The sequence below is a fragment of the Polyodon spathula genome, chromosome 31, assembly GCF_017654505.1.
Source record: "Polyodon spathula isolate WHYD16114869_AA chromosome 31, ASM1765450v1, whole genome shotgun sequence".
In the NCBI taxonomy this organism is placed as follows: domain Eukaryota; kingdom Metazoa; phylum Chordata; class Actinopteri; order Acipenseriformes; family Polyodontidae; genus Polyodon; species Polyodon spathula.
In genome coordinates, this window is record NC_054564.1 from 8285338 (window position 1) to 8307728 (window position 22391).

The 22391-nt window shown below is 50.9% G+C and overlaps 3 protein-coding genes across 5 annotated transcripts; all 3 read left to right on the plus strand.

Annotated features, from left to right (window-relative positions):
- The first annotated feature begins 404 nt into the window (after positions 1–404).
- LOC121302986 (serine/threonine-protein phosphatase 2A 55 kDa regulatory subunit B alpha isoform) lies at positions 405–9956 on the plus strand. Of its 2 annotated transcripts, none has more exons than XM_041233367.1 (10): positions 405–595; positions 4075–4152; positions 6441–6547; positions 7444–7609; positions 7851–7963; positions 8071–8248; positions 8583–8747; positions 8850–9019; positions 9238–9329; positions 9456–9956. In XM_041233367.1, the coding sequence occupies exons 1-10, from the start codon at positions 589–591 to the stop codon at positions 9733–9735; spliced, it is 1356 nt and encodes a 451-aa protein (XP_041089301.1). In that variant the 5' UTR covers positions 405–588; the 3' UTR covers positions 9736–9956. The 2 variants fall into 2 exon arrangements, with proteins under 2 accessions (XP_041089301.1, XP_041089302.1); XM_041233368.1 differs by having other exon boundaries at positions 6441–6538.
- Positions 9957–10006: 50 nt separating this feature from the next.
- On the plus strand, positions 10007–10979 carry LOC121303051 (transmembrane protein 230-like). The gene is made up of 2 exons (XM_041233447.1): positions 10007–10201; positions 10537–10979. Exons 1-2 carry the CDS (start codon positions 10007–10009, stop codon positions 10672–10674), a joined length of 333 nt encoding a protein of 110 aa, XP_041089381.1. The 3' UTR covers positions 10675–10979.
- Positions 10980–12370: 1391 nt separating this feature from the next.
- Positions 12371–22195, plus strand: LOC121302985 (serine/threonine-protein phosphatase 2A 55 kDa regulatory subunit B alpha isoform). Of its 2 annotated transcripts, none has more exons than XM_041233364.1 (10): positions 12371–12514; positions 15993–16070; positions 18169–18275; positions 19200–19365; positions 19606–19718; positions 19826–20003; positions 20338–20502; positions 20605–20774; positions 20986–21077; positions 21204–22195. In XM_041233364.1, the coding sequence occupies exons 1-10, from the start codon at positions 12508–12510 to the stop codon at positions 21481–21483; spliced, it is 1356 nt and encodes a 451-aa protein (XP_041089298.1). In that variant the 5' UTR covers positions 12371–12507; the 3' UTR covers positions 21484–22195. The 2 variants fall into 2 exon arrangements, with proteins under 2 accessions (XP_041089298.1, XP_041089299.1); XM_041233365.1 differs by having other exon boundaries at positions 12372–12514; positions 18169–18266.
- Positions 22196–22391: the final 196 nt, after the last annotated feature.

A 22391-nucleotide genomic window follows, 5' to 3' on the forward strand; every position in this document is an offset into this window, starting at 1 on the left:
AAAACGCTGCTGTAAAGCATGTTTATAAAGCAGCTCGGCTTGCATTGCCACTGATCATCCAGCAGGGGGCGCTTCTACAGTATGTGAAACTCAAGCAGTTCCCGAGAATGCAGACTCTGCTGTGCTCCTTCAGCCTCTGTATATTAGCGGAGCCTGTGTCCTAGCACGGGGGGGCCTCACCAACAACGTGCAAATGCAAGACTTGCAATGTAGGTAGCGATTGCAGCAGAGATGTAATGCCGTGTTGTAAAATGCCGCTCCTCAACTCAGACTATATGCGCTATTGCAAAGCACTCGATCGCAGGAGACGCGCCTCCTATCGTGACATCACCCCTGTAGACCACAAAGGCACGCCGCTGAGCCCCCCCTCCCCCCCCCCGGTGACGTGCTGGAGCATGACGTCAGTGCGGGGGGAGGAGGGTGCGCCATTTTGAAAGTGGAAGGAGAGGGGAGGAAGCAGAGAGAGAGGCAGCGGAGCCTCACAATCCACCTCCATCCTCACTGTGTGCCGGCGATCAGCACACACAGCCCGGCCAAGCTAGAGCCCGCAGACACGCAGTCAGCTCCAGGGACAGCCGCAAGCGCGTCATGGCAGGTAAATGCAGCGCGTTTTCTTTCCCCGGGGGGGGGGTTGTGAATTGCATATGTACAAATCTTTTTTTTTTTCGCACCGCTGTCGGTATCTCTCCCCCCTCATCGACCCGCCGCTCTCCTCGGGTCCACGCCGGGGTTGTTCTGCGGGTCCGGGTTGCTCCGCTCAGCTGTGCTGTGATTGCATGCTCCGGACCGACTGCAGTGGTAATATTACCCGGCTGAGGAAGAGATCCTGCCGGCGTTTCTGCTCTCCTTGTAACCGGACCGGTTCGCTCTGTCTGCGGCCTGCATTTATATAAAGTGCATTCAGACAAGGCCTAGGGGGGGAAATGTTTTTCTTTTTAAATTCGTTGGTTATTGCATTATTCAATTCACCGGCTTTGCAATTCGGCACCTGTTTCTGTGCCTCGCTGCAATGTGTTATTGTGGATACCCGCAATTAAAACGCACGCTGTGGAAAGCAGGACCTGGCTGTGCGTTATAATCGTTCAGCACTTCCTTGATCGCACAGAGGAGGTGTTTGTGCGTTTCTGAGATTATCAGATCCTCTGTGTAATCAGGGGCCCGTTTTCTTCTAACACAGATCCGGTTCGGTGACTCTTAATGTTGGGAGCGGCGTTGCCTCGCCGAGGCTGTTTCGTTGTTTTCGTTTTGGGCGCTGTGAAAGGGTAGAGGTCGTGCACTTTAACAGTGTGTATATGTGTGTATGTGTATATATAATATATATATAATATATGAATGAAAAGCTTTTTTTTTTTCGGGTGGGAGCGGGTGTGTGTGCGTCACCCAAATACACCCGGACAAGGGCGTGTTTGCAGGGCGGGTGACGCGTGGTGGATTTTGTTGTTCATACATGGGGGACATTCTCTAAATTGTTTGAAATATTTCTTAAACCCGTATGTTAATGTGGGTTACAGGTGCTGAAGTGAGCAGCGAATGCATGTGTCAGTATTGGCTGAGAATGAAGTAATGCTGTGCCTGTGAAAAACATTTTAATAGCCTTGAATTCTATTATAAAATGTCATGTGACCCCCCCCCCCCCCAAGCACACGTCTCAAATGGACAGGCTGTCTGTTTGTGGTCATTCCTTTCAATAACATTTTTAGAAGCCTTTTAATCAGATGATTTAGTGTGTAACCCTGTTGTATTTAAGCACTGAAGTGTATAAAGACGCGCTACTCCAGTTGTGTTGCAGTTTTGACTTGCGCCTCAAAAATTGTGAGCGATGCGGAGCGTTCCACCCGAGGAGGGCCTGCGTCCAGCACAGCGAGGAACAGTGCGTGGGCCACAGTCTGCCCACGTGCCCTTGACCATGTGAACACAGCACAGAGTTATCCACTCCTGAGACTGACCTGGCCAGCTGGGCTGGGATACACATTCAGACAGTGGGATGTGCAAATGGACATGTTGGTGTGGTCAAGGCTATGCAAGCCGCACATACGTTAAACTGCGGTCTAGCGCGCAGCTGCCTCCCCTCGCCCTGTGAAACACCTGCCATGTGCAGCACACACTTTTAAACGTACCGTTTTCATCACAGACTCGATTCTGGTAGTGAAAGCAGCAGGGCTCTGCAATCTCGTTTTAAAGCCTCTTTGTAATCAGACCCAGCATTCCCCACTATCTCACTGTAAGACTGTGAAACTGTACATGGTGTCAGAGTATACTTGTATCACTGAGTTGGCTCGATTTGAGTGAATTCTTGTGTTGCACAGTGCAGTTATATAAGCTGAATCTTTGTCACTGTACAGCTTGCACTGAGCTCTCCTCTGCGTGATTCTCATTGATATCAGTGTGAAAGTGATCTGGCTGTCCACTACATAAGTGGTGATTAAAAACACAGATTCAAAAGTGAACAGTGTAGAGGTAGGTCTACAGGAAGTGTTTTGAGTTGTACAGCGTTTATAATGCACTGTCTGCCATGTCCTCGTCTCGGTGTGATGCAACTACAGTAGAGTGACCCCCCCCCCCCGGCTCAACACTGTTCAAACATGAACTTGGATCGACCCTTCCACCTCAATCTGCCGGCACGCTTCTGTCTTCGAAATTTACCCCTTTTTCACGGATGTCTGGATAATTAGTCTTGTGTTGACACCCTTGCCTCTCCCGGGTCCCATTAACCCTCGCTGAGGTTCTCAATGTATCTGAACAGGCTCCAGTCCCAGCTTTTTGAACCCAGCTCCTAGCTTGCACCTCCATTGGTTCACAGAATCCCACCAGTTAAACAGTGTACCACTGAAACCAACAGCTGTAGGGAAGAACGGGTGAAAAAAATAAACCGTCTGCTTGTCCTAAATCAGCAGGGTTTTTAAACGAGGCACGCAGTATCTCGGCGAAGGGAAGATGTCCAGATTGAGCCTCCTCTTCGGTGCCTTGCTGGGAAGCGGTTCAGGATCGTTCTGCCTGACCGAGCCGCTGGCAGCAGACCCCGTCCTCGGAGTCGCTCCCTGAAGCGTGGCAGAGTCTGGCAGGAGCGGACAGGGCTGTGCTGGAGCTGTGCAAACTCATCCCAGTGGCGCAGAGCGACCCCAGCGTGGATCAGTCGTGCTGGGAGGAAGATTGAAGTGCTTGCTGTTTTAAATGTGTTCAGTGTGCACGAGGGACCGTGCTGGCATTGGTTTGTGTAATCTCTGAATGACTGCTCAGTGTATGGGGTTGCACTGATACCATGTGCATCGTGATACATGGGACAGGCTACTTCTGCGAATCATTGATTTTAATAAGACTTGTTGCAAGGCAAAATAATAACTTGCGTGTTCATGCCAACTACAAAACACTGCATTCATCTTCGAGCCACTCGCTGAGCCTCACTGGGTTGCATTGTGCTGGTGGCCTTGACTCGATGTTGTGATGCATCGTGTTGATGGGTTGTTGGGAGTCTGGCTGGCTCACCTCTGTCTCTCTCTCTTGACTCTGTTCTGATGCATCGTGTTGTTGGGAGTCTGGCTGCTTCACCTCTGTCTCTCTCTTGACTCGATGTTGTGATGCATCGTGTTGATGGGTTGTTGGGAGTCTGGCTGGCTCACCTCTGTCTCTCTCTCTCTTGACTCTGTTCTGATGCATCGTGTTGTTGGGAGTCTGGCTGCTTCACCTCTGTCTCTCTCTCTTGACTCGATGTTGTGATGCATTGTGTTGATGGGTTGTTAGGAGTCTGGCTGCTTCACCTCTGTCTCTCTCTCTTGACTCGATGTTGTGATGCATTGTGTTGATGGGTTGTTGGGAGTCTGGCTGGCTCACCTCTGTCTCTCTCTCTTGACTCGATGTTGTGATGCATTGTGTTGATGGGTTGTTAGGAGTCTGGCTGGCTCACCTCTGTCTCTCTCTCTTGACTCGATGTTGTGATGCATTGTGTTGATGGGTTGTTGGGAGTCTGGCTGGCTCACCTCTGTCTCTCTCTCTTGACTCGATGTTGTGATGCATTGTGTTGATGGGTTGTTAGGAGTCTGGCTGGCTCACCTCTGTCTCTCTCTTTCTCTCTGTCAGGAGCCGGAGGCGGGGGCAATGATGTGCAGTGGTGCTTCTCTCAGGTGAAGGGGGCCATCGACGATGACGTTGCTGAAGGTAAGAAGACAAACTCCCTTTGTAAATCTCTAGATGCAGCAGACTCTCGCTCATCCCAGTCCTATAGTCCCAACCCGCGCTGCTCTGACCATGAAATGCATGCAGAGAGCAGCTGTGTAGAAACTGGACTCGAGTGTCATGGTTCTAGGACAGTGTGAAACATTTCTAGTGTTTTTTTTTTAATTTTTAATGGCTGTGACGTTGTTTAGCAAGGGTAAGGTTCTTAAAGCAGACGCACTGAGTTGAACAGCTTTTTGAGCCTCTGAACCCCACTGTCCGTGAGCACTGTGCAGGCAGGTTCACAGTGCATTTAACCCAGGCTGCGGGGTGTTGGTGCTTTTAAATATGCAGGCTTGAAACTATTTCCTGAAGATGACGGTGTCCAGACCGTTAGTGTTGTTCACGGGGTCAGAGTTGACGCATTTGTTCCAACGCAATTCCAGCAGAGTCTCACTCATATCTTATGCAACAATGGTATCTATTGATCGACGGATGGGTATAGTAATAATACACTATCGCTCCTCAAGTGAATTGTAGAGGCCCCCTGGGCCGTGGTTCCCTCCCCCCTGTGTGTGAGCTGGGTGAAGTGGAGCTCTCTCCAGCAGCTGCTCTGTGTGACTCCTCTGTGTCCTCGCGAGCGTCCCTAGATAGGAAGCTGATTGTGTGGGAGGTGGGAGGTGGGGGGTGGAAGGTACCTAGGGTTTAGCAGAGATGCTGATCCAGGGGGGGGGGGGGGTCTCTCTCTCTCTGGCAGGATAGATGTGTGGGAATGGGGTTGGCTAGGCTACAGCGAACAGGAGTTCCCTTAATCCTCTGTTGTGGATCTTTTTGTCAGATAAATCTCTCTCACGGGAACACTTGTAACATGATGGGTAACAAAGGAAGGGCTGGATAGTGTGAGAGTTGTAGTGACGACACTTGGCAGCACTGTGCTTTGAGTTTAATAAGAATCGAAGAGATTGTTACCTGTACTCTGGAAATGGTGAAACTGCTGTGCAGTGGGAGTCTTATCTCTGTCCCTACAAAGCTGTGTCTGTTTTTTTTCCCAGACAGAGTAAAAACTCGACCCCATTTTAAAACAAAGTCCTCCATTTGGTTGTGCCGGCACAGCATATCCTGGAAGTGCTCAGTGCAAGTCCCTGCCCGTACTGTGTGTGTCTCGCACCTGGGCGGGAAGGGACCGGAGAGAGACTGCAACAATCGAAGTGTCAGATGATCTCGCAGAAATAGCCGTAGCCAGACATGTGCAAGAAAATGCGAAGACATGAGACCAAAAAGTAGTGTAGTACGCAGATATGGTGATACAATTGTAGCTGACTGACTCGCCTAGCCCCCCCCCCCCCCCCCCCCCCCCCAGTGACCCCAGGACATAGGTAATTGTGTGACGACCTCACCTGACGGATGACGTCACTGCTGAAGGATGGAGGAGTGGAGCAGGTTTTGCTTTAACTCGGAGTGTCGGAGAGATCTCGCCAGAATCTTCCGGGATGCAGAGCTCAGCCCTGTGTTGTGTTGTGTGATTGATGGATTGTGCTCGGAGTCCCCAGACACAGGCTTGTCATGCCCCCAGGGGAGAGGTCAGGTTTGGGTGGTTATTGCTGTGGCAGGCAGTGACACACCTCTCTCTCTCTCTCTCTGTCTGTGAGGACGGAGACAGAAACAGTTTTAGAAGAGAGTCTGGAGTCGAGCTGCAGCCTCTTTGCTGGTTTGGAGTCGAATCTCAGGGGTGTTTGGTTAGGGGTGGGCGGGGGTTGTGAGGCAGGACCAGGGCTGGGAAACAGAAGGGCAGGCCTCCCTCCCCAGGAACAATCCCTTGGAATTGTTAGGAGCAGGAAAGGGCCAGGAGAGACTTCCTCTCTGAACTCGAGGAGCGACCCGGGACACAGCTTTCTGAGACAGCTGTCTCAATAAACCTGCTTTGAAAATCCAATGCATTGGACTGTGTCTTGCTTCTGAAACTTCTACCTCTCAAATAAATGGTGATAAAGGGTTGATGCTGAATTGGATGGTGCTGGCCGCTCCTCATTCAGACACTGTGTGGCTTTAGTGGATAGAGCTGAGAGGCTGGGAGGGAGGCTGTGTTGTTAAGTGGATAGAGGGGAGGATTATGGGCTAGTGGTTCTCGTATCCTCTTGTTAAACCCAGACTGACTGTGAAAAGGCTGCCAGTCCTGAATGGAGCTCTGCTGAGCTTGCCCCCTCAGCTCTGAGCCCGCGAGGAGGAGATGCTGTGAGGTTTCTCTGACACTAACCCAGGCCCCTGGCCCTGTGCCTGCTTTTGTTTTCCAGCTGATATTATTTCGACTGTGGAGTTCAATCACTCTGGAGAGCTGCTGGCGACGGGCGACAAGGGAGGCAGAGTCGTCATCTTCCAGCAGGAGCCAGAGGTCAGAAACGTGAGCTTCCTGTCTGAGAAGCCGCGGGCAGGCTGCTTCACCGGCCTCTCGTCCCTGCCTCTCTCTCCTCTGGAGGTCTAGAAGTGTCTCTCGTTGGCTTCAGTGTGACAGTCAGGGACGCAGGAGGCAGCCTCTAATTCACTGCACTCCTCCGCCTGCTTGGGAACGGTACTGTGCTGCGTGGGGAAGGGAGCTAATAACACGAGAGAGAATCGGGAATCGAACGCCTGCAGGTTTAACACACACTGAGAGAGAACTGTAGTCGGAGTGCTTGTTGTTGAATTGATTTCATTGTAGTGGTTCAGAATTCAGAGCTGTTTGAGTGGTTAGTAGTTACGGGTGGTTAAATGCAATACTGGGTTTGGCCAGGAGTTTGGACAGGGGGCTGGCTGCAGACTCTCTGAGTGGCTGGCTGGCTGGCTTGCTGCTGAGCTGGTTTCAGTTCAGTTCCTGGTTTGCAAACATATGGTGATTTATTCTCATTGATCACTGGACTGAAATCGCTTTGTCACTTTAGAACGACCACCTAGGGAAGACAGCGGCAACACAGACATCCTTTTCATAAAAAAAAAAAAACAGTTTACACAGAGGGTCCTTGGAATCGCTTGTTTATCCCACAGTACCGGAAAGGGTAAATATTTCTGCAATAAATCGGATTGGAGCCAAATGTGATGTGAATCATCTGTAGGAGGCTAGTTGTTTAAAGTTTGAAGATTGATGCAAATAGTCAAGGCGGTTCTCCTGATCACCGCGGACCAGAACGGACAGGAAGAGAAGGGTGAAAAGTTGAATTTGCAAATCGACTGCAATAACGGCCTCTTTTCAGTAGCTGTTTGTCCGGCTGCCTTGAAGTCTGGTCTGTGGATGTTAAACCCTGTCTGTCTGTCTCTGTTCAGAATAAGAGCCAGTTGCAGTGCCGAGGCGAGTACAACGTTTACAGCACCTTCCAGAGTCACGAGCCGGAGTTCGACTACCTGAAGAGCTTGGAGATTGAGGAGAAGATCAACAAGATCCGCTGGCTGCCCCAGAAGAATGCAGCGCAGTTCCTGTTGTCCACAAACGGTGAGTCTGCAACACGGCAGGGAGGGTAGGGGATAGGGCAGGGCTGACTCGGAGGGTAGGGGATACAGCAGGGCAGGGCTGACTCGGAGGGTAGGGGATACAGCAGGGCAGGGCTGACTCGGAAGGTAGTGTATTGAGGTTCTCATTACTCTGGATGAAAGCGTGTGCTTTGATTTTTGGTTATTGTTTGGTAAATGGCGCTGACTGGCCTTTTCCTCGGGTTTTTGCTTCCTGGCTTCAGATAAAACTATAAAGCTGTGGAAGATCAGTGAACGAGACAAGAGACCAGAGGGGTACAACCTAAAAGAGGAGGATGGGAGGTACAGGGACCCCTCCACAGTCACAACACTACGGGTAAGAGGGAACCCCCAAACTGCCCCGCACGGCAGCCAGGGGGACAGGGGTCCTCTCTTGGAAAGGAGGTGGCTACAGCGTTCTCTCTAACCCTCCCCCTCTCTCAGGTGCCGGTGTTCCGGCCCATGGACCTCATGGTGGAGGCGAGTCCACGCAGGGTGTTTGCGAACGCACACACCTACCACATCAACTCCATCTCGGTCAACAGCGACTACGAGACCTACCTGTCTGCGGACGACCTGCGCGTCAACCTGTGGCACCTGGAGATCACCGACCGAAGCTTCAGTATCCGAGCCAGGCCTGGGGCGCGGGGCTGAGCAGCGCTGCGGCTTTAAACCAGTCGCTCTCAAGCCAAGCTGGGATCTGAAAAGGCTGCCCAGGTCTCTCTTATAAAACAGCATGTAGATTTCATATAGCGATGTAGCAACTGTAATATTATACATAAATCGTTCTGGTTTCCCTTAGTTTTCAGTTGGGGAGGGGGTCCCTATCTGAAATGCTTAGTTTGCTGCTGGGAGAGGGGGGGTCTGGCGAGGGAGGGGTCGGTCGATCGGGCCTCCGGTAAAGGAATGGCTCTGGTCTGCTCGTTGTTGCTCCTTGACCTTTGCCCCCCCCTCAGATATTGTCGATATCAAGCCGGCCAACATGGAGGAGCTGACGGAGGTGATCACGGCCGCAGAGTTTCACCCCAACCAGTGCAACACCTTCGTCTACAGCAGCAGCAAGGGCACCATCAGGCTCTGCGACATGAGAGAGTCTGCACTGTGCGACAAGCACTCCAAACGTGAGGATCGGGAGGGGGGAGTATAGGGTGAGGGGTCCGCGCTGCGCGACCAGTCCCAGTGCAGAGGCTTGATCCCTGACTCTTGTCTCTCTTCCCGGTCAGTGTTCGAGGAGCCGGAGGATCCCAGCAACAGGTCGTTCTTCTCCGAAATCATCTCCTCCATTTCGGACGTCAAGTTCAGCCACAACGGGCGCTACATGATGACCAGGGACTACCTGTCCGTCAAGATCTGGGACCTAAACATGGAGTCGAGACCGGTGGAGACGTACCAGGTAGAGGCTGACCTCTGACAGTGTTGCTTGACTGCTTCCCTGTACACCTGTGAAAGGGGGGCTGTTTTGAATTAATTCAAAATTCAAACAAATACTCTTTCACTTGATCTTGATTTATTTAATTGGCAACGTTACAGTAAAGACTGATTCGCTGACCCTGTGCTTGTTCTCTCTCTCTATCTATCTCTCTCTCTCTCTCTCTCCCTCCCTTCTCTCAGGTTCATGAGTATCTCAGGAGTAAGCTGTGTTCTCTCTACGAGAACGACTGTATTTTCGACAAGTTTGAGTGCTGCTGGAACGGGAGTGACAGGTAAGAGAGATCTGCTTTCGAACCAGTTCTGTTGTATCTGATAAGATAACAAATAGTTTTGAGTTAACTGAACAGAGAGGTTTTGAATGTGAGTTGAGTGTGAACAGGACCGCTCTGTGTCCGCAGCGTGGTGATGACTGGCTCCTACAACAACTTCTTCCGGATGTTCGACCGCGGGCAGAAGAAGGACGTGACCCTGGAAGCGTCGCGGGAGAGCAGCAAGCCGCGCGCCGTGCTGAAGCCGCGCAAGGTGTGTGCTGGGGGCAAGAGGAAGAAGGACGAGATCAGCGTGGACAGCCTGGACTTTAACAAGAAGATCCTGCACACCGCCTGGCACCCCCAGGAGAATATCATCGCGGTGGCCACCACCAACAACCTGTACATATTCCAGGACAAACTGAACTGACCCCGGCCCGAGTGGGTGGGAGGGAGGGAGGGAGGGAAGGGGGGTACAAACGAGAGCCCACTTTCTGTATTGTGAATCTAGTGGAACTGTAGCCTTTGTGGGGAGGGATGTTTCCATGCAGCTAGCTCTTGGTATTTTCATTTTGTGCCATTTTTCATTTCTGCTCATTTTTTTTATGGTTATTAATTTTGACATGTGGATGGTTTTTTTTTGCGCCTCACCACCCCCCCTGCCCCCTCTTGCACGCACCCCTGCGATAGCCGTTTTGTTCATGTTGTTGGAAGCTGTTCCTGTGCCCGCTGATCACGCTGTGTTACTGAGATGTCTCCCCCCCACCTCTCAGTTTAAGAAGACCCCCCCTAAGGTTCCCTACAAGGCCATCGCCCTCGCTACCATCCTCTTCCTCATCGGCTCGCTGCTCATCACCATCGGGGCTCTGCTGCTGTCCGGGTACATCAACGTCACGGTGAGCAACGCCACGCAGCCTGCAGGGGGCGCTGTGTTTGTCAGCCTTTCATCGCAGCCGAGTTTTCATTCGGGGACACGCACGCACTCACCAGATGCGTCTGAAGGGTTAATCATTGTGGGGTTCCCCGGTAAAGGACCTGTATTTGAGTTTATGTAACAGTTCTGTCCTGTGGGGTGGGGGCTGGGTTTAGATGTATCTGTTTAATAGTATGTTTGTATTCCAAGGTTCTTTTTTTCTGTTGAAATATTCTATTTTCTGACATCACTAGCCCCTGCTCTGACATCACAAAGCACTAACCCCACCCCCTTTCTCTCTTTCTCTCTCTCTCTCAGAACAATGACCGGACCTGGCCCGTGCTCATCATTGGGATTCTGGTTTTCCTGCCCGGGTTCTATCATCTGCGCATCGCTTACTACGCCTCCAAGGGTTACCGTGGTTACTCCTACGAGGACATCCCAGACTTCGACTGAGCGGCGCGCCCTCGACGCAGAGGCCGGCCGCGTCCACCGGACACTCTCACAGCGTTTTCATTGAGCAAAGCGATACGGGAGCCTGCAAGAGGCAGCGCCCGACGAGTGTTCTTTACCCTGATAGTTCATGCAAAGCGTTATCTCAGTGAGCAGGGGTTCAATTAGAGAGCAGCCCCGTGGAGAAAGAGCCCCCTCCTCCACTTCACAGTCCAGCGGAAAAAGAGATCCAGCACAAAGAAGTCACAGCTCGTTATAATGAAGCAGATGCACTGATGTTGACATTTGTATTTGAGAGCTGATGTGGTTCGAATTCGAATATTATACTGACATAATAATAATAAATAATAATAATAATAATAATAATAATAATAATAATAATAATAATGCTAATTGCATAAGTAAGAGATTCTGTCCAGTCTGTGCTGACGCAGGAGTGTCTCTGGGTTGATGTGCTTTCCCTGTGCGATGCTTGTCCTGTGCAGAGTAGCTGCTTTTTCATGCATTTCTAAGCTGGCAGGAGTTGTTTTTTTTTGCCGGCTCTGTCTGCAGCTGCGGCCAGACGCTTTGCATCACCCGGTCTGTAGAATGAATTCATTTTGCTTCATGAAGTCGAATAAAAACCGCTGAGTAACGTTAACACATCGAATTACACGCGGCTTTGCAGCTTCCCATGTTACCCTCCAAATACATATAACTGAGAAACGAGACGTTTCCAAATCCAGCAGGAAATACAGCACTGCCGTGCTGGCGTCTGGTTGACTTTTGTAATCTCATTTTGTAGTTTCTTTGATTCCAGTGTGAAATAAAATATCTAAATGATTTTATTTTTATTATTATTATTATTATTATTAAGTGATACGTGATAGCTCAATCGTATATTCTAGGTTGACGCAAGTCATCTGGACCCGTCGTGTGGACAGCTGGGTGCAATCCGAGGTTGGGGTCTCAGTGGTTTCAGAATGGCTTGTCGCTCGGGTGCACTTTTAAATAAAAACGCAGAGAAATTAAGAGCTGCTGCAGACAGTCCATTGAAACGGGCAAGCTGTCTTCAGGCTCCAGGTTAGGCTGAAGAAACAGTGGCTTCCTGATGACCAGAGGAGAGGCAGAGAGATGGGATCTGGGGTACAGCCCCGGCTTGGCACGAAGGTGCCCACATACACTCCGTGAACGATATTCATTGAATATGTATTTATTTGAGAACTCTAGGTACTGAACAGGCGCATGCACTTATGCAACGAAGTGAGCAAAACGCTGCTGTAAAGCATGTTTATAAAGCAACTCGGCTTGCATTGCCACTGATCATCCAGCAGGGGGCGCTTCTACAGTATGTGAAACTCAAGCAGTTCCCGAGAATGCAGACTCTGCGATGCTCCTTCAGCCTCTGTATATTAGCGGAGCCTGTGTCCTAGCACGGGGGGGCCTCACCAACAACGTGCAAATGCAAGACTTGCAATGTAGGTAGCGATTGCAGCAGAGATGTAATGCCGTGTTGTAAAATGCCGCTCCTCAACTCAGACTATATGCGCTATTGCAAAGCACTCGATCGCAGGAGACGCGCCTCCTATCGTGACATCACCCCTGTAGACCACAAAGGCACGCCGCTGAGCCCCCCCTTTCCCCCCCCGGTGACGTGCTGGAGCATGACGTCAGTGCGGGGGGAGGAGGGTGCGCCATTTTGAAAGTGGAAGGAGAGGGGAGGAAGCAGAGAGAGAGGCAGCGGAGCCTCACAATCCAGCTCCATCCTCACTGTGTGCCGGCGATCAGCACACACAGCCCGGCCAAGCTAGAGCCCGCAGACACGCAGTCAGCTCCAGGGACAGCCGCAAGCGCGTCATGGCAGGTAAATGCAGCGCGTTTTCTTTCCCCGGGGGGGGGGTTGTGAATTGCATATGTACAAATCTTTTTTTTTTTCGCACCGCTGTCGGTATCTCTCCCCCCTCATCGACCCGCCGCTCTCCTCGGGTCCACGCCGGGGTTGTTCTGCGGGTCCGGGTTGCTCCGCTCAGCTGTGCTGTGATTGCATGCTCCGGACCGACTGCAGTGGTAATATTACCCGGCTGAGGAAGAGATCCTGCCGGCGTTTCTGCTCTCCTTGTAACCGGACCGGTTCGCTCTGTCTGCGGCCTGCATTTATATAAAGTGCATTCAGACAAGGCCTAGGGGGGGAAATGTTTTTCTTTTTAAATTCGTTGGTTATTGCATTATTCAATTCACCGGCTTTGCAATTCGGCACCTGTTTCTGTGCCTCGCTGCAATGTGTTATTGTGGATACCCGCAATTAAAACGCACGCTGTGGAAAGCAGGACCTGGCTGTGCGTTATAATCGTTCAGCACTTCCTTGATCGCACAGAGGAGGTGTTTGTGCGTTTCTGAGATTATCAGATCCTCTGTGTAATCAGAGGCCCGTTTTCTTCTAACACAGATCCGGTTCGGTGACTCTTAATGTTGGGAGCGGCGTTGCCTCGCCGAGGCTGTTTCGTTGTTTTCGTTTTGGGCGCTGTGAAAGGGTAGAGGTCGTGCACTTTAACAGTGTGTATATGTGTGTATGTGTATATATAATATATATATAATATATGAATGAAAAGCTTTTTTTTTTTCGGGTGGGAGCGGGTGTGTGTGCGTCACCCAAATACACCCGGACAAGGGCGTGTTTGCAGGGCGGGTGACGCGTGGTGGATTTTGTTGTTCATACATGGGGGACATTCTCTAAATTGTTTGAAATATTTCTTAAACCCGTATGTTAATGTGGGTTACAGGTGCTGAAGTGAGCAGCGAATGCATGTGTCAGTATTGGCTGAGAATGAAGTAATGCTGTGCCTATGAAAAACATTTTAATAGCCTTGAATTCTATTATAAAATGTCACTCGACACCCCCCCCCCAGCACACGTCTCAAATGGACAGGCTGTCTGTTTGTGGTCATTCCTTTCAATAACATTTTTAGAAGCCTTTTAATCAGATGATTTAGTGTGTAACCCTGTTATATTTAAGCACTGAAGTGTATAAAGACGCGCTACTCCAGTTGTGTTGCTGTTTTGACTTGCGCCTCAAAAATTGTGAGTGATGCGGAGCGTTCCACCCGAGGAGGGCCTGCGTCCAGCACAGCGAGGAACAGTGCGTGGGCCACAGTCTGCCCACGTGCCCTTGACCATGTGAACACAGCACAGAGTTATCCACTCCTGAGACTGACCTGGCCAGCTGGGCTGGGATACACATTCAGACAGTGGGATGTGCAAATGGACATGTTGGTGTGGTCAAGGCTATGCAAGCCGCACATACGTTAAACTACGGTCTAGCGCGCAGCTGCCTCCCCTTGCCCTGTGAAACACCTGCCATGTGCAGCACACACTTTTAAACGTACCGTTTTCATCACGGACTCGATTCTGGTAGTGAAAGCAGCAGGGCTGTGCAATCTCGTTTTAAAGCCTCTTTGTAATCAGACCCAGCATTCCCCACTATCTCACTGTAAGACTGTGAAACTGTACATGGTGTCAGAGTATACTTGTATCACTGAGTTGGCTCGATTTGAGTGAATTCTTGTGTTGCACAGTGCAGTTATATAAGCTGAATCTTTGTCACTGTACAGCTTGCACTGAGCTCTCCTCTGCGTGATTCTCATTGATATCAGTGTGAAAGTGATCTGGCTGTCCACTACATAAGTGGTGATTAAAAACACAGATTCAAAAGTGAACAGTGTAGAGGTAGGTCTACAGGAAGTGTTTTGAGTTGTACAGCGTTTATAATGCACTGTCTGCCATGTCCTCGTCTCGGTGTGATGCAACTACAGTAGAGTGACCCCCCCCCCCCGGCTCAACACTGTTCAAACATGAACTTGGATCGACCCTTCCACCTCAATCTGCCGGCACGCTTCTGTCTTCGAAATTTACCCCTTTTTCACGGATGTCTGGATAATTAGTCTTGTGTTGACACCCTTGCCTCTCCCGGGTCCCATTAACCCTCGCTGAGGTTCTCAATGTATCTGAACAGGCTCCAGTCCCAGCTTTTTGAACCCAGCTCCTAGCTTGCACCTCCATTGGTTCACAGAATCCCACCAGTTAAACAGTGTACCACTGAAACCAACAGCTGTAGGGAAGAACGGGTGAAAAAAATAAACCGTCTGCTTGTCCTAAATCAGCAGGGTTTTTAAACGAGGCACGCAGTATCTCGGCGAAGGGAAGATGTCCAGATTGAGCCTCCTCTTCGGTGCCTTGCTGGGAAGCGGTTCAGGATCGTTCTGCCTGACCGAGCCGCTGGCAGCAGACCCCGTCCTCGGAGTCGCTCCCTGAAGCGTGGCAGAGTCTGGCAGGAGCGGACAGGGCTGTGCTGGAGCTGTGCAAACTCATCCCAGTGGTGCAGAGCGACCCCAGCGTGGATCAGTCGTGCTGGGAGGAAGATTGAAGTGCTTGCTGTTTTAAATGTGTTCAGTGTGCACGAGGGACCGTGCTGGCATTGGTTTGTGTAATCTCTGAATGACTGCTCAGTGTATGGGGTTGCACTGATACCATGTGCATCGTGATACATGGGACAGGCTACTTCTGCGAATCATTGATTTTAATAAGACTTGTTGCAAGGCAAAATAATAACTTGCGTGTTCATGCCAACTACAAAACACTGCATTCATCTTCGAGCCACTCGCTGAGCCTCACTGGGTTGCATTGTGCTGGTGGCCTTGACTCGATGTTGTGATGCATCGTGTTGATGGGTTGTTGGGAGTCTGGCTGGCTCACCTCTGTCTCTCTCTCTCTTGACTCTGTTCTGATGCATCGTGTTGTTGGGAGTCTGGCTGCTTCACCTCTGTCTCTCTCTTGATTCGATGTTGTGATGCATCGTGTTGATGGCTTGTTGGGAGTCTGGCTGGCTCACCTCTGTCTCTCTCTCTCTTGACTCTGTTCTGATGCATCGTGTTGTTGGGAGTCTGGCTGCTTCACCTCTGTCTCTCTCTCTTGACTCGATGTTGTGATGCATTGTGTTGATGGGTTGTTGGGAGTCTGGCTGGCTCACCTCTGTCTCTCTCTCTTGACTCGATGTTCTGATGCATCGTGTTGATGGGTTGTTGGGAGTCTGGCTGCTTCACCTCTGTCTCTCTCTCTTGACTCGATGTTGTGATGCATCGTGTTGATGGGTTGTTAGGAGTCTGGCTGCTTCACCTCTGTCTCTCTCTCTTGACTCGATGTTGTGATGCATTGTGTTGATGGGTTGTTGGGAGTCTGGCTGGCTCACCTCTGTCTCTCTCTCTTGACTCGATGTTGTGATGCATTGTGTTGATGGGTTGTTAGGAGTCTGGCTGGCTCACCTCTGTCTCTCTCTTTCTCTCTGTCAGGAGCCGGAGGCGGGGGCAATGATGTGCAGTGGTGCTTCTCTCAGGTGAAGGGGGCCATCGACGATGACGTTGCTGAAGGTAAGAAGACAAACTCCCTTTGTAAATCTCTAGATGCAGCAGACTCTCGCTCATCCCAGTCCTATAGTCCCAACCAGCGCTGCTCTGACCATGAAATGCATGCAGAGAGCAGCTGTGTAGAAACTGGACTCGAGTGTCATGGTTCTAGGACAGTGTGAAACATTTCTAGTGTTTTTTTTTTAATTTTTAATGGCTGTGACGTTGTTTAGCAAGGGTAAGGTTCTTAAAGCAGACGCACTGAGTTGAACGGCTTTTTGAGCCTCTGAACCCCACTGTCCGTGAGCACTGTGCAGGCAGGTTCACAGTGCATTTAACCCAGGCTGCGGGGTGTTGGTGCTTTTAAATATGCAGGCTTGAAACTATTTCCTGAAGATGACGGTGTCCAGACCGTTAGTGTTGTTCACGGGGTCAGAGTTGACGCATTTGTTCCAACGCAATTCCAGCAGAGTCTCACTCATATCTTATGCAACAATGGTATCTATTGATCGACGGATGGGTATAGTAATAATACACTATCGCTCCTCAAGTGAATTGTAGAGGCCCCCTGGGCCGTGGTTCCCTCCCCCCTGTGTGTGAGCTGGGTGAAGTGGAGCTCTCTCCAGCAGCTGCTCTGTGTGACTCCTCTGTGTCCTCGCGAGCGTCCCTAGATTGTGGTGGGAAGCTGGATTGTGTGGGAGGTGGGAGGTGGGGGGGGGGGTCTCTCTCTCTCTGGCAGGATAGATGTGTGGGAATGGGGTTGGCTAGGCTACAGCGAACAGGAGTTCCCTTAATCCTCTGTTGTGGATCTTTTTGTCAGATAAATCTCTCTCACGGGAACACTTGTAACATGATGGGTAACAAAGGAAGGGCTGGATAGTGTGAGAGTTGTAGTGACGACAGTTGGCAGCACTGTGCTTTGAGTTTAATAAGAATCGAAGAGATTGTTACCTGTACTCTGGAAATGGTGAAACTGCTGTGCAGTGGGAGTCTTATCTCTGTCCCTACAAAGCTGTGTCTGTTTTTTTTTTTGTTTTTTTTTCCCAGACAGAGTAAAAACTCGACCCCATTTTAAAACAAAGTCCTCCATTTGGTTGTGCCGGCACAGCATATCCTGGAAGTGCTCAGTGCAAGTCCCTGCTAATTCAAATGACCACACAAGAGCGTGTGGGCGTGGGACCGAGAGAGTGCTGAGTAACAGACTAGCCTAGCCCCCCCCCCCCCCCCGGGGACGTCACTGCAGGTACTTGAAGGATGGAGGAGTGGAGCAGGTTTTGCTTTAACTCGGAGTGTCGGAGAGATCTCGCCAGAATCTTCCGGGATGCAGAGCTCAGCCCTGTGTTGTGTTGTGTGATTGATGGATTGTGCTCGGAGTCCCCAGACACAGGCTTGTCATGCCCCCAGGGGAGAGGTCAGGTTTGGGTGGTTATTGCTGTGGCAGGCAGTGACACACCTCTCTCTCTCTCTCTCTGTCTGTGAGGACGGAGACAGAAACAGTTTTAGAAGAGAGTCTGGAGTCGAGCTGCAGCCTCTTTGCTGGTTTGGAGTCGAATCTCAGGGGTGTTTGGTTAGGGGTGGGCGGGGGTTGTGAGGCAGGACCAGGGCTGGGAAACAGAAGGGCAGGCCTCCCTCCCCAGGAACAATCCCTTGGAATTGTTAGGAGCAGGAAAGGGCCAGGAGAGACTTCCTCTCTGAACTCGAGGAGCGACCCGGGACACAGCTTTCTGAGACAGCTGTCTCAATAAACCTGCTTTGAAAATCCAATGCATTGGACTGTGTCTTGCTTCTGAAACTTCTACCTCTCAAATAAATGGTGATAAAGGGTTGATGCTGAATTGGATGGTGCTGGCCGCTCCTCATTCAGACACTGTGTGGCTTTAGTGGATAGAGCTGAGAGGCTGGGAGGGAGGCTGTGTTGTTAAGTGGATAGAGGGAAGGATTATGGGCTAGTGGTTCTCGTATCCTCTTGTTAAACCCAGACTGACTGTGAAAAGGCTGCCGGTCCTGAATGGAGCTCTGCTGAGCTTGCCCCCTCAGCTCTGAGCCCGCGAGGAGGAGATGCTGTGAGGTTTCTCTGACACTAACCCAGGCCCCTGGCCCTGTGCCTGCTTTTGTTTTCCAGCTGATATTATTTCGACTGTGGAGTTCAATCACTCTGGAGAGCTGCTGGCGACGGGCGACAAGGGAGGCAGAGTCGTCATCTTCCAGCAGGAGCCAGAGGTCAGAAACGTGAGCTTCCTGTCTGAGAAGCCGCGGGCAGGCTGCTTCACCGGCCTCTCGTCCCTGCCTCTCTCTCCTCTGGAGGTCTAGAAGTGTCTCTCGTTGGCTTCAGTGTGACAGTCAGGGACGCAGGAGGCAGCCTCTAATTCACTGCACTCCTCCGCCTGCTTGGGAACGGTACTGTGCTGCGTGGGGAAGGGAGCTAATAACACGAGAGAGAATCGGGAATCGAACGCCTGCAGGTTTAACACACACTGAGAGAGAACTGTAGTCGGAGTGCTTGTTGTTGAATTGATTTCATTGTAGTGGTTCAGAATTCAGAGCTGTTTGAGTGGTTAGTAGTTACGGGTGGTTAAATGCAATACTGGGTTTGGCCAGGAGTTTGGACAGGGGGCTGGCTGCAGACTCTCTGAGTGGCTGGCTGGCTGGCTTGCTGCTGAGCTGGTTTCAGTTCAGTTCCTGGTTTGCAAACATATGGTGATTTATTCTCATTGATCACTGGACTGAAATCGCTTTGTCACTTTAGAACGACCACCTAGGGAAGACAGCGGCAACACAGACATCCTTTTCATAAAAAAAAAAAAAAAAAAAAAAAAAAAAAAAAAAAAAAAACAGTTTACACAGAGGGTCCTTGGAATCGCTTGTTTATCCCACAGTACCGGAAAGGGTAAATATTTCTGCAATAAATCGGATTGGAGCCAAATGTGATGTGAATCATCTGTAGGAGGCTAGTTGTTTAAAGTTTGAAGATTGATGCAAATAGTCAAGGCGGTTCTCCTGATCACCGCGGACCAGAACGGACAGGAAGAGAAGGGTGAAAAGTTGAATTTGCAAATCGACTGCAATAACGGCCCCCTTTTCAGTAGCTGTTTGTCCGGCTGCCTTGAAGTCTGGTCTGTGGATGTTAAACCCTGTCTGTCTGTCTCTGTTCAGAATAAGAGCCAGCTGCAGTGCCGAGGCGAGTACAACGTTTACAGCACCTTCCAGAGTCACGAGCCGGAGTTCGACTACCTGAAGAGCTTGGAGATTGAGGAGAAGATCAACAAGATCCGCTGGCTGCCCCAGAAGAATGCAGCGCAGTTCCTGTTGTCCACAAACGGTGAGTCTGCAACACGGCAGGGAGGGTAGGGGATAGGGCAGGGCTGACTCGGAGGGTAGGGGATACAGCAGGGCAGGGCTGACTCGGAGGGTAGGGGATACAGCAGGGCAGGGCTGACTCGGAAGGTAGTGTATTGAGGTTCTCATTACTCTGGATGAAAGCGTGTGCTTTGATTTTTGGTTATTGTTTGGTAAATGGCGCTGACTGGCCTTTTCCTCGGTTTTTGCTTCCTGGCTTCAGATAAAACTATAAAGCTGTGGAAGATCAGTGAACGAGACAAGAGACCAGAGGGGTACAACCTGAAAGAGGAGGATGGGAGGTACAGGGACCCCTCCACAGTCACAACACTACGGGTAAGAGGGAACCCCCAAACTGCCCCGCACGGCAGCCAGGGGGACAGGGGTCCTCTCTTGGAAAGGAGGTGGCTACAGCGTTCTCTCTAACCCTCCCCCTCTCTCAGGTGCCGGTGTTCCGGCCCATGGACCTCATGGTGGAGGCGAGTCCACGCAGGGTGTTTGCGAACGCACACACCTACCACATCAACTCCATCTCGGTCAACAGCGACTACGAGACCTACCTGTCTGCGGACGACCTGCGCGTCAACCTGTGGCACCTGGAGATCACCGACCGAAGCTTCAGTATCCGAGCCAGGCCTGGGGCGCGGGGCTGAGCAGCGCTGCGGCTTTAAACCAGTCGCTCTCAAGCCAAGCTGGGATCTGAAAAGGCTGCCCAGGTCTCTCTTATAAAACAGCATGTAGATTTCATATAGCGATGTAGCAACTGTAATATTATACATAAATCGTTCTGGTTTCCCTTAGTTTTCAGTTGGGGAGGGGGTCCCTATCTGAAATGCTTAGTTTGCTGCTGGGAGAGGGGGGGTCTGGCGAGGGAGGGGTCGGTCGATCGGGCCTCCGGTAAAGGAATGGCTCTGGTCTGCTCGTTGTTGCTCCTTGACCTTTGCCCCCCCCTCAGATATTGTCGATATCAAGCCGGCCAACATGGAGGAGCTGACGGAGGTGATCACGGCCGCAGAGTTTCACCCCAACCAGTGCAACACCTTCGTCTACAGCAGCAGCAAGGGCACCATCAGGCTCTGCGACATGAGAGAGTCTGCACTGTGCGACAAGCACTCCAAACGTGAGGATCGGGAGGGGGGAGTATAGGGTGAGGGGTCCGCGCTGCGCGACCAGTCCCAGTGCAGAGGCTTGATCCCTGACTCTTGTCTCTCTTCCCGGTCAGTGTTCGAGGAGCCGGAGGATCCCAGCAACAGGTCGTTCTTCTCCGAAATCATCTCCTCCATTTCGGACGTCAAGTTCAGCCACAACGGGCGCTACATGATGACCAGGGACTACCTGTCCGTCAAGATCTGGGACCTAAACATGGAGTCGAGACCGGTGGAGACGTACCAGGTAGAGGCTGACCTCTGACAGTGTTGCTTGACTGCTTCCCTGTACACCTGTGAAAGGGGGGCTGTTTTGAATTAATTCAAAATTCAAACAAATACTCTTTCACTTGATCTTGATTTATTTAATTGGCAACGTTACAGTAAAGACTGATTCGCTGACCCTGTGCTTGTTCTCTCTCTATCTATCTCTGTCTCTCTCTCTCCCTCCCTCTCAGGTTCATGAGTATCTCAGGAGTAAGCTGTGTTCTCTCTACGAGAACGACTGTATTTTCGACAAGTTTGAGTGCTGCTGGAACGGGAGTGACAGGTAAGAGAGATCTGCTTTCGAACCAGTTCTGTTGTATCTGATAAGATAACAAATAGTTTTGAGTTAACTGAACAGAGAGGTTTTGAATGTGAGTTGAGTGTGAACAGGACCGCTCTGTGTCCGCAGCGTGGTGATGACTGGCTCCTACAACAACTTCTTCCGGATGTTCGACCGCGGGCAGAAGAAGGACGTGACCCTGGAGGCGTCGCGGGAGAGCAGCAAGCCGCGCGCCGTGCTGAAGCCGCGCAAGGTGTGTGCTGGGGGCAAGAGGAAGAAGGACGAGATCAGCGTGGACAGCCTGGACTTTAACAAGAAGATCCTGCACACCGCTTGGCACCCCCAGGAGAATATCATCGCGGTGGCCACCACCAACAACCTGTACATATTCCAGGACAAACTGAACTGACCCCGGCCCGAGTGGGTGGGAGGGAGGGAGGGAGGGAAGGGGGGTACAAACGAGAGCCCACTTTCTGTATTGTGAATCTAGTGGAACTGTAGCCTTTGTGGGGAGGGATGTTTCCATGCAGCTAGCTCTTGGTATTTTCATTTTGTGCCATTTTTCATTTCTGCTCATTTTTTTTATGGTTATTAATTTTGACATGTGGATGGTTTTTTTTTGCGCCTCACCACCCCCCCTGCCCCCTCTTGCACGCACCCCTGCGATAGCCGTGCTCCTCACCCCCTCACCAGCCTCCATAACTGGGGCAGCACCCAGTCTGCCACTACCCTCCCTGCTCTCCTTTTACAGAGACCCATGGTTCATTCGCCTCCTCATCCAAGCAGTACAAAAAGGGGACATTTTTTCATCTGACATATAAAAGCTATAAATCTTACAGTCCTTGTTTCACTACGGCTAGCTGTGGCGGGTGTTTCCCGGGCGGCTGGCGGGGAGACCAGCTAGCCGTGCATGAAGTGGTGTTTGACGGGCGTGTGTTTGGTGTCAGGCTGGACCCCTCTCCCCTCCACAGCGGGGCTGCTTTGCTGGATCAACTCGTCGCTGACCGTGGCCCAGCTCCAGTCAGCACTGCGGTCTAGCCTTCGTGGGAGGGGAAAAAAAGTCAGTTCCTGTTATGAGTTGTTTTTTTTTTAACTTCTTGAAGCCAAACTTAGAATTATTAAACAATAATAATAATAATAATAATAATAAACTGTACTTTACAAAAACAAGTAAATCTTTTTTTTATAAAAACCCAGAGTGTGTTGTTTGTGTGTGTGTGCTTCATTGTCATGCTGGGTCCTGGTCTCTCTCATTGGCTGCGCTGGCTCCTGTGTTTCTGCAGTGAGGAACCTTTGCTGGCTGATCACGGTGAAAGT